Source organism: Oncorhynchus tshawytscha, linkage group LG02 (assembly GCF_018296145.1).
Source record: "Oncorhynchus tshawytscha isolate Ot180627B linkage group LG02, Otsh_v2.0, whole genome shotgun sequence".
Classification (NCBI taxonomy): Eukaryota; Metazoa; Chordata; class Actinopteri; order Salmoniformes; family Salmonidae; genus Oncorhynchus; species Oncorhynchus tshawytscha.
In genome coordinates this window covers 66,870,562-66,879,959 of record NC_056430.1, presented here as the reverse complement: position 1 = coordinate 66,879,959, position 9,398 = coordinate 66,870,562, and the positions used below count along the sequence as shown (strand labels likewise).

At 39.7% G+C, this 9,398-nt stretch overlaps 1 protein-coding gene across 4 annotated transcripts; it reads left to right on the top strand.

Annotated features, from left to right (window-relative positions):
• Positions 1–5,691: 5,691 nt before the first annotated feature.
• Positions 5,692–8,988, top strand: LOC112264167. Of its 4 annotated transcripts, XM_042303351.1 has the most exons (5): positions 5,698–5,812; positions 5,935–6,270; positions 6,592–6,770; positions 7,046–7,150; positions 7,948–8,988. In XM_042303351.1, exons 1-5 carry the CDS (start codon positions 5,746–5,748, stop codon positions 7,954–7,956), a joined length of 696 nt encoding a protein of 231 aa, XP_042159285.1. In that variant the 5' UTR covers positions 5,698–5,745; the 3' UTR covers positions 7,957–8,988. The 4 variants fall into 4 exon arrangements, with proteins under 4 accessions (XP_042159273.1, XP_042159285.1, XP_042159278.1 ...); XM_042303339.1 differs by lacking the exon at positions 7,948–8,988 and having other exon boundaries at positions 5,692–5,812; positions 5,938–6,270; positions 7,046–7,449; XM_042303344.1 differs by lacking the exon at positions 7,948–8,988 and having other exon boundaries at positions 5,935–6,264; positions 7,046–7,449.
• The last annotated feature ends 410 nt before the right edge of the window (positions 8,989–9,398 follow it).

Below are 9,398 nucleotides of genomic sequence, written 5' to 3'. Positions count from 1 at the left end.
CTGTTAATTCTGTTGTCTTGCAAACATGGCCTGTACATACTTTGTTATTCTAGGTTGAAGATACCCATTAACTTCAACCTATATGTAAATAAGGAGAACCTTAAAAGGCAGGTTTGCTATTTAGAATGCACTGGGTAAGGTAGGAGGAGATACTTGGATCAGGTGTTCCATCCGGTAAGAGGACAGGAAAGATGGGGCAGGAATCCAGTTGGAGAGTTTGTGCTCCCATTTCCTTTACACTTTCAAGGCATAGAAGAAATATTATACAAATATTTCCCATTCCTCTGAATATACAGTACACCTGCACAAAAACACAGTACTAATAAACTCATTTATCTATTCAGAACTAGAAAGACATCAAATCTACATATTAACCTACAGCAAGTCTCTCTCTCAACCCTGAAAACACATGCAGCTGAGTGAAACACCTAAGATGTTTTGGAGAGATTGTGGTTTGCCTTACTGACAAAGAGACAGCAAATAGAGCAAGCAGCTAGAAAATGACAGGTTGTAGAATAGCTGGTCCAGAGTAACCAAAGGAGGTGATAGGTGGGAATGGACCTGTGGTTGCAGAAAGGCAATACTTGAATTTATTGCAGAGTTCAGGATACATGGTTTGACTGGAAAAACAGTTGTCCGTAGCAGTAACATTCAGGATACAAAAAATGCACAAGAATGGCAGCGAGACTAAAGTTCAGCCCCTCAACAGGGTTCCTATTGCAGCTAAGACTATACCTAAATCATTCTATGGAGGGCCTAGTGTCTGCAGGTGGTTTTAAACTTTCAGTTTAAACCTAGAGTACCAGGTGAGGGAAGTTATTTACTAATTAGTGAACTTAATTCATCAAGTAAAGAGAGGAGCGAAAACCCACAGATACTCAGCCTTCTACAGAATAAGTTTGACAGGTGATCTAGTCAAGGGGGGGGTCCCAAAATCAACCCTGGGATTCCCCACAGGATCGGCAAGGCAATACTATGAAACACAAATTCACTTAATTACATTCATTTGTTTAAATTACCATAATTAGTCATGTAGACTTTAGTTTAAAAGACATAGAGCTGCATCAAGTAGAACATGATTAGAACTACTCCTCAGAGACTGAAAGCATGCGTGAGCTGCTTGCTAATTACATTGCTCAGGTTGAAACCAGGTGTGGTGAGCTATCAACTTGGTGGCAAACAATTAAGGTCAGGCACACCTAAAACGGCAGCTAGCAATGCATGGCAATGGACTAGTTCACTTTATCCAAACCACACATGTATATACTTTCAAGCATTTTAGATATTAACTTCATGAAATACCTTTTAAAATGGTGATGAGGCCAGGCTAAGGCTGCCTCATCACACAGGTATAAGATGTGTTTAAAGTTTACAGTGATAGATGCTCTGCTGTGGCCTCTCCCTTGTAAACCAGAAAAGATGTGACTGTCATTTTGCAGACAGTACCAGAAACTATAGTTAAAGGTATGCTCACTAGAGGGCAACAAAACCATGATAATGTAGGCCTATACGGGATATGAGGGGATGCCATTTGCTACGAACGAAAGCATCAAATCCATGAGGCATTGTGGGTAAATGGTGACTGACTAACTGATCTGCAAATCTTGATTAGTAATTATTTAAGATGCAAGGTGATTTGTAGATCAGTCCTTCGGCAGTCGCCAACAATGTCGAACAAGCCCGATGGTCTCATTCCCCCGCTCTGACGTTGCTTGAATTAACAAATGGATGCATGCCTCGTCATCAATTGTCATCAACTGACAAATTGCTAACAGAAGCCTACACACTGGGCACACACTGGTTGAATCAACGTTGTTCCACTTATTTCAATGAAATGACGTTGAACCAAAGTTGAATAGACGTCTGTGCCCAGTGGATATTTTGTCACAGCCTTTTGTTTTAAACATTTGGCAGCTGTTTTACATTTAAAACCAGCAGCCTAATCAAATCTGATTGGCTGCTTGAGGCCTATATGGCATTTTGTTTTGGACAATCAGGTCAAAAGGTCAATATCATTCATATAAAAAAAAGGACTACCAGAGGAGGCTGGTGGGAGGAGCTATAGGAGGACGGGCTAACTGTAATGCTTGGAATGGAATAGGTGGAATGGTATCAAACACAAACATATGGAAACCACATTTGACTCTGTTCCATAAACTCCATTCCAGCCACTAAAATGAGCCCGTCCTCCTATAACTCCGTCCACCAGCCTCCTCTGCAGACCAAGTATGGGCAGCCTGGATCAAAATGTTGTTGTTTTAAAAGGTCAGAGTTGGAACTAACCATTTAAATGAATAAGTACTGTATTTCATCAAGGTAAGTTTATTTTAGGCTTCACAAGAGGAGTCCAAATAATGTCTTAACCTATAAAGCTAGTGTGGATTTAGCCATTATCATGACTCCAATTCAATTGCACTACATTTAGGTCATTGGATGACCCCTTTAGCCTTGTCAGGGAAATCCCCCGACTCTTAGACGCTGCCCAAATCCTCTATCTAATCGCAAATACACCTCGCATTCGAAACAGGTTTGGAAACATTTGTAACTTAACTTTAATATGAATGACAACATTTTTCAAACACAAAAGATACACTTACTGTATACATGACACAGTATAGTAAAGTTGCAGCCAGCTGTGTTTTTATTAACACCTGCTTCTAACCTGGAAATGTGGAATGGAAGGGTCCAATGGAAATGTGAGTGCAGGGTGAGAGGATGTGTCTTTCCATGGCTGAAGGCTGTTTCAGCTGGGTGCAACTTTCTAAACTGCTTACAGTAAGAGTACATTTTGATTCTTACTCACTGGTACAAAAGTTCAGTTCCAAAAGTTTCCAAAACTGTATTGCGAGCTAGGATTATGAACGTTTCTAAACGTTAAAACAGAGTGTTGGGATGTAGTTCACATAGAGCCAGTTGTGGTCCATACCTTCAGCTGACAACCCAAAAGGCTATAAGCCCCCTTTGGTTCTTGAGAGCTAGTGTGGATATAGATAAGGCCCAGACAATAGGAGCTCACCTGCCTATTTCAAGTGAAATGTGAAACTTAAGCTATAAGTATAAAATATTAAGCAAGTGACTAATCTCATCCATATCAAATTCTCATTTTTCATGTGCTATAATAAAAAGTTTGGAGCTTTTTGTCAGTGGCCTAAAGAAATGATAACACATTGTATTTGGGGGGGAAATAAATTTCAGCAAAACAAAGGCCAACATTTTTAGGTCTATGCCCTCACTGAATTAGTTTCATTATTGCTACAACTTTACTGAACAAAAATATAAACGCAACATGTAAAGCTTTGGTCCCATGTTTCATGAGCTGAAATAAAATATCCCAGAATTGTTCCATACCCTCAAAAAGCTTATTTATCTCAAATGTTGTGTACAAATTTGCTAACATCCCTGTTAGTGAACATTTCTCCTTTGCCAAGATAATCCATCCACCTGACAGGTGTGGCACATAAATAAGCTGATTAAACAGCATGATCATTACACAGGTGCACCTTGTGCTGGAGACAATAAAAGGACACTAACGTGCAGTTTTGTCACAAAATAATGCCACAGGTGTCTCTAGTTTTGAGGCAGCATGCCATTTAAAAAGATATATATATTTTTTATTTTACCCCTTTTTCTCCCCAATTTCGTGGTATCCAATTGTTTAGTAGCTACTATATTGTCTCATCGCTACAACTCCCGTACGGGCTCGGGAGAGACAAAGGTTGAAAGTCATGCGTCCTCCGATACACAACCCAACCAAGCTGCACTGTCATTAGAGCCTATACTTTAACACAGGGAGCAGTACAGGTCAGTCACCTCTATTCCCTTTCTCTCCTTTTAGTGAGACTCTCTCATTTTATTTATTTGATCTTTCTGTCTTTTTTACATTTTTCTTCTCTCCCCTCTGACCAGTGTGTGTATGCAGACTGAGTGTTCTCCATCTAGAGGAGAGCCTCCTGGACTTCTCTAGCCATTAAGGCCTCTGTCTGTCCCATTATGCTTCATCCCTTTGTCCTTCTCCTTCCTGCTCTCTATGGCTGTGATGTGCTGGCCCTCTCTAGGCTGTGCTCTATTAATACACATAGTGGTGTGTGTGTGTTTGTGTGTTTCACAGCATACCTCTGCCTCACTGGCTTATCACTGGCCCATTTCAGACCCCATCTGTGCTTCCCACTCGTTCCCAATGTACAGGACGGGCTCCTGGGATCAAATGGATCAGAGAATCTGAATATAACACATGCTGATGCCACAGTGTTTTTTACTGTGTTTCATTCATTTCAGTTTTGTCAGTGATGTGTACGCCGTGGAACTTAAAGCTTTCCACGTCCTACACTGTGGCCCCGAAGCTGGTTGAGAGAATGCCAAGAGTGTGCTAAACTGTCATCAAGGCAAAGGGTGGCTACTTTGAAGAATCAGCACTTTTTGGTTACTACATCATTCCATATGTGTTATTTCGTAGTTTTGATGTCTTCACTATTATTGTACAATGTAGAAAATAGTCCAAATAAATATAAACCCTACAATGAGTCGGTGTGTCCAAACTTTTGACTGGTACTGTATGTGATGTATAGACATTATGGACAGTGTCTGGATAGTAAATATCTGTAGAATACGTGGATATAATAGCATATTCAAGGAATGAAAGTAAGGATTTCAATTGTTGTATTTTATTATTACAATCTTCAAACAGAGTAAAATCATAATTTTTGGAGAGAATATTCTTCCTTCTTTCATGTTCTAAGATTTCAACTGTTTTAATAATTTTAACTCAAGCAACCAAAAGCAGGAAACCCATAACAATAAACATTTATGTAATTTCTGTACAAAGAATGTCTGTTTCCCCCACATCATTAAGTATTATAGAAGTGGATAAAGTACCTAAAGACTGTACTTTTCTTTTAGCCTGGTGACAGTACAGGGAAGTAGCAAAACAATTCACAGCGGACAAGGAAAACAAAAGTTTCTTATTGGACATCATCTGGTGGTCCCTCTACATCGGCTTTCATTTGATCCCTTGTGAATACAACCCTGGATTGATTGAACTGAAGTTAGACATGTGACACTGAACAGAAGCAACATGTCCACTAGAGGGAATTCCCTCCTCACATTCAAATTCTGATGCAAAGCGTGAGAAGAGCTATGAGCTGAGTTTGATTAACATTGAGAAAAATCAACATCTGGAAGGTGAATAACATGAACACAACATGATGTAACTTTGATATGCTTTTTTAACATGCCTGTTGTAATGTGAATGCAGTGAAGTTCATTTACAGTTGGATATGTTGTTGTGGTTCTATAACAATACAATCCATCTAAACTCTCCACTCACCATATTTCATGTCCAACACAATAAACCATTGAATTTATAATAACATATATAGAGAATTTGATTCAGTAAAGAAATCTAAATTAGATTGTGTTATAGTGTTCAGTAATACAGTGGTTCTTAAACAGTGGTACTAGGAACCATGGAGGTACTTGGCCTATCCACAGCAGAAACTTAAGACTCATGATTAGACCATAGGCTTACTGGTAAACTGCACGAGGGGGTACTTCGGGGGTACTCCGGGCAGAGCGAAATTCAGTTGGTGGTACAGTAACCGCAAAAGGTTGGAAACCACTGCAGTAATACATGAAGGTGTGGTTGACTGTGAGGGACTGTGATGTCAGATGTATCCTATTTCCTGTTCTTTATAAGTAGAGAGACATACAGACAGAGACAGACAGCAGTACACAGCCAGCTGTGGTGATATGATGTCACTGCTGAGGAGTTTGCTGTTGATCTACTTCTCATTCAATGAATTGACCACAGCAGCAGGTAAGGCAAGCTGTTTCTTCCCACCAATCAAGGTTGATTCTGTATTAAGTCATCAGTATGGTACATATGTATCTTTGAATCTAACAACCATGGTTTCACTTTCTTCCCTGTCTTTTCTTTAGAAGACATTCTCTGGGTGAAGACAGGGGAGAAGTTTACCATGAAGTGCTCCACCACTCTAAAAGACCAGGAAGGAATGTACCTGTATGTTGGGCTGGACAGAGACAGGGAGGTGCTGTATTACTACCAGCATGACTCCAAGCTGACCCCCAGGAAACGCTACTGGGACAGAGTGAAGACTGAGGGACCTGTGGACCAACTGACCATCACCGTCAGTAACCTGACCATAGAGGACACAGGCGTCTACTGGTGTGTTTACACAAAATTCAATAAAGCCACATATGAAAATGACATCAACCAAGGAAGAGGCTCCACTCTGGTCGTGGTGAATGGTAGATGTATGTTTTACTCTTCTAATGAATGAACAGTCAATTTCACATGTAGAAAACATTTGTGTAATCTAGAATCCAGACTGGTGTTTCTCAGTCTTTGGTTCATGAACTAGCAGCAGCCCCTGCAGTGTTTCAGACCAATTTAGTCAACTCTCAAGTGTTAGTTTCAATCTAAACAACCAGAGCCTACATGTCTCGATACCAAAAAGTTGAGAAAAATTGTCCTTCAGTGGCTTTTCTTTTGTACAATTCTGTCTCCGATAGTTATTTTGTGTGAGTGCCGCAGCATACTGACTAGATTTTCCCATCTGGTGATGTCTTCCATAGACGATGCCCTCCAGCTGCCATGCCCCACAGCTACTGCAGTAACACTGACCCCCTTTCACTCAGCCAACAAGAAGCCGTGCCCATCCGGCGTGGAAAGCATCATCATCATCATCATCATCACCAGCATCTTGACCACCCTGATATGTGCCGTCATCTTCCTCGTCTGGTTCGCTCCACTGGTGAGTGTGCTGAAGGTTGCCCAGGTGATGGGTCAATGACGTATATCTGTCAAAACATTGTCCTTTATTAACAAGTTGTCCTGTCCTAATAAACACGTTCAATGCATATTACCAGTAAGCAGATCTACAATTTGTTCTAAACTCTCAAAACACAATGTCCTTTCAATGCCAGTCAATGTCGTCCAAGAATAATTAAAGTGGTTGAATTAGACAATTGAGTTGATTTCTTGTAGCGCATCAGAAGATATGAATGAAGCAACATTCCTGTTTCACAGGTGAAGAGGTGCTGTAACCAGGGAGGATACACACCACAGGTCTTTCCTGACTCGGTCTATGAAGACATGGCCCGGAATCACATTTATCCATCAGGCACACAGCAGGTAGAATCGTACCTCTATTCTGTGTCTACCAAAGGAGGAAGTAGAACCACTGTGTAGCTTCTTCAAATGCTTTCTCTGAATATTGCTTCTTTACTTCATCAGAATTGACAAACCTGTTCTGCTGTGTTTCACAGTTCTAGCCTCAATGCAAGTCTTATTGGTAAATTGTATGTGTGTATGTGTGTGCGTCATACCATGCTTATGTGTGTGAATAAAATCTCTATATGGATTGTATTCATATTTCAACAAAAGAGGGAACATCCAGTGTTATATTCCAGTTCTATTCAACTATATTCTTACGGGGCTGGACATTTTCCACATGTGTCCCACACACACCAGTAAAGCACTTTTCTTCTAATGAAATGTTGCTAAAAGTAGTTGGGGAAGAAGTGGAAAGTGCTCGATCAACGTGAGTTGAGGTGCAACCAAACAATGTGGTCCTCATTGAAAAGAAACCGGCTCAATGCTTGCTCATCATTTGAACTATTGAAAGATTCTTTAAAGTAATTCGGTCATTTGAAAATCTGACAACTAAGCATCTCAATAAATAACAGACAGCAACCATAGTGCTTTTCATTTTGGCACTGAACGCCGGAATTTGGTGCCGATCTTTTGTGTATGTTCAGAATTGATCAGGGGGCCAGTCTAAATTACTGAACGGTTCGGATCTGGCCCGCTGCCGCCAGTTGAATATCCTTGTTTTAGTCCATAAGGTGCACAGTTGATAGCGATGGAGGCCTCCCTATAACTTTTTTCAAAAGATCAGGTAATAAGATTTATATTGCTGTTTTCTTTAGTGTTTTTAGGTCACTGGACCCCTCATCAAGCTGTTCCTGTGCATGTTGTCTGCACACAAAGTCAAAAGAGCTTCGATGTTAAAATGAGAACAGTTTGTTAAGATTTGTATTATATTCTATCATAGGTACAAATATTTTAGCTGCCTAAACTTTCAGGTACATTAGGATATAAGCCATTTTTATAATTACATTTGATTAATCTATGGTTTTAGTTGAGATAGCTAGTAGGTTAAACCATAATGGTCTGAGTACATTGTTTTCATGCTGGTACGGAGTATTGAGTGCGTCTTGTGGTTGGAAAAACTATTTTTAACCAAGTGACGTAGTATTTGTTTTACACTATGAGTCACTGTTTTTTTACTTATTTTTCAACTTCCTAACAGCTATTTTCACTTTAAATAAATGTAAATGTGTTTTGTATTTTTTTTAAAGGGAGAAAAATATTCTCACCATTTTCCATTTTAATCTAAATATTGATACATCATTGATAGTCATGTGATATTCCCCTTGTGTATGTCATGTTTGTGTATGTCATGTTTATGTTGTATTTGTGTATGTGTATCTGGCATGCATTGGTGATGTTCAGCTATATTGCTGACAGTATATTGTATGTTTGGAAAGCTTTCTAGTTAAATCAATCGAAGAAAAATTCAGGCAGGAAACTGGAGTGTTTGTATCTGCTGATATTGAACCAATTAGATTCACTCTACTGTAATATGGCGGTCTATTTAGTTAACCAGGTTATTACATCATTTCATGATGTCTGCTGCACGCAAGCTATGCACTGGTGTTCTTGGTGACATGCTATGCTGTAACATGCGGTACTCACCCTGCATGCCTGCTTTCTGACCACCCACCCCAGACTCCACCTGTTTGGGCACTGCTTTTGTTTCAGTCAGGGAGATTGGTATAGCATACCTGGCTCACTGTTTGTTATGTTATCATTATGCATGCTCTGGCAGTGAGCTACCCCGAAGGAGCAGAGCCTAACGCCAAGAGTAACATATTGACTGTATTGTAGTCTTTTCTAATAAATGGTTAAACAAATATGTGACGTTTCCGGTCTGAATCACTTTTAATGTCCAATTTACGTTTCAGTAGACATGAGCAGCATCATTAAGTTGTTTTTGACTCAATTCCAAGGCCCTCCACAACAACCAAACACACACAGCATGACCTGCAAGACATATGAATATGGAACCTAGGCTGTATCCCTATTCTCACACTCTACGACTTTGTCTTTGTGTAAATCTCATTCTTAAATCAGAATGCGCAAGGTCTAAGTGGTACTCTCTTCTGAATTAAACATTTCTTTAAAAAATTGTGCATGTTTTATAACAGCATAGTATGAAAATGCACATACAGAATGTTTATTTTCGGCAAAATTGAGTTTTTACTTTTGGGTTATTTAAATACAATGATATAATTGTCCATGGTGATATTACAGGTGG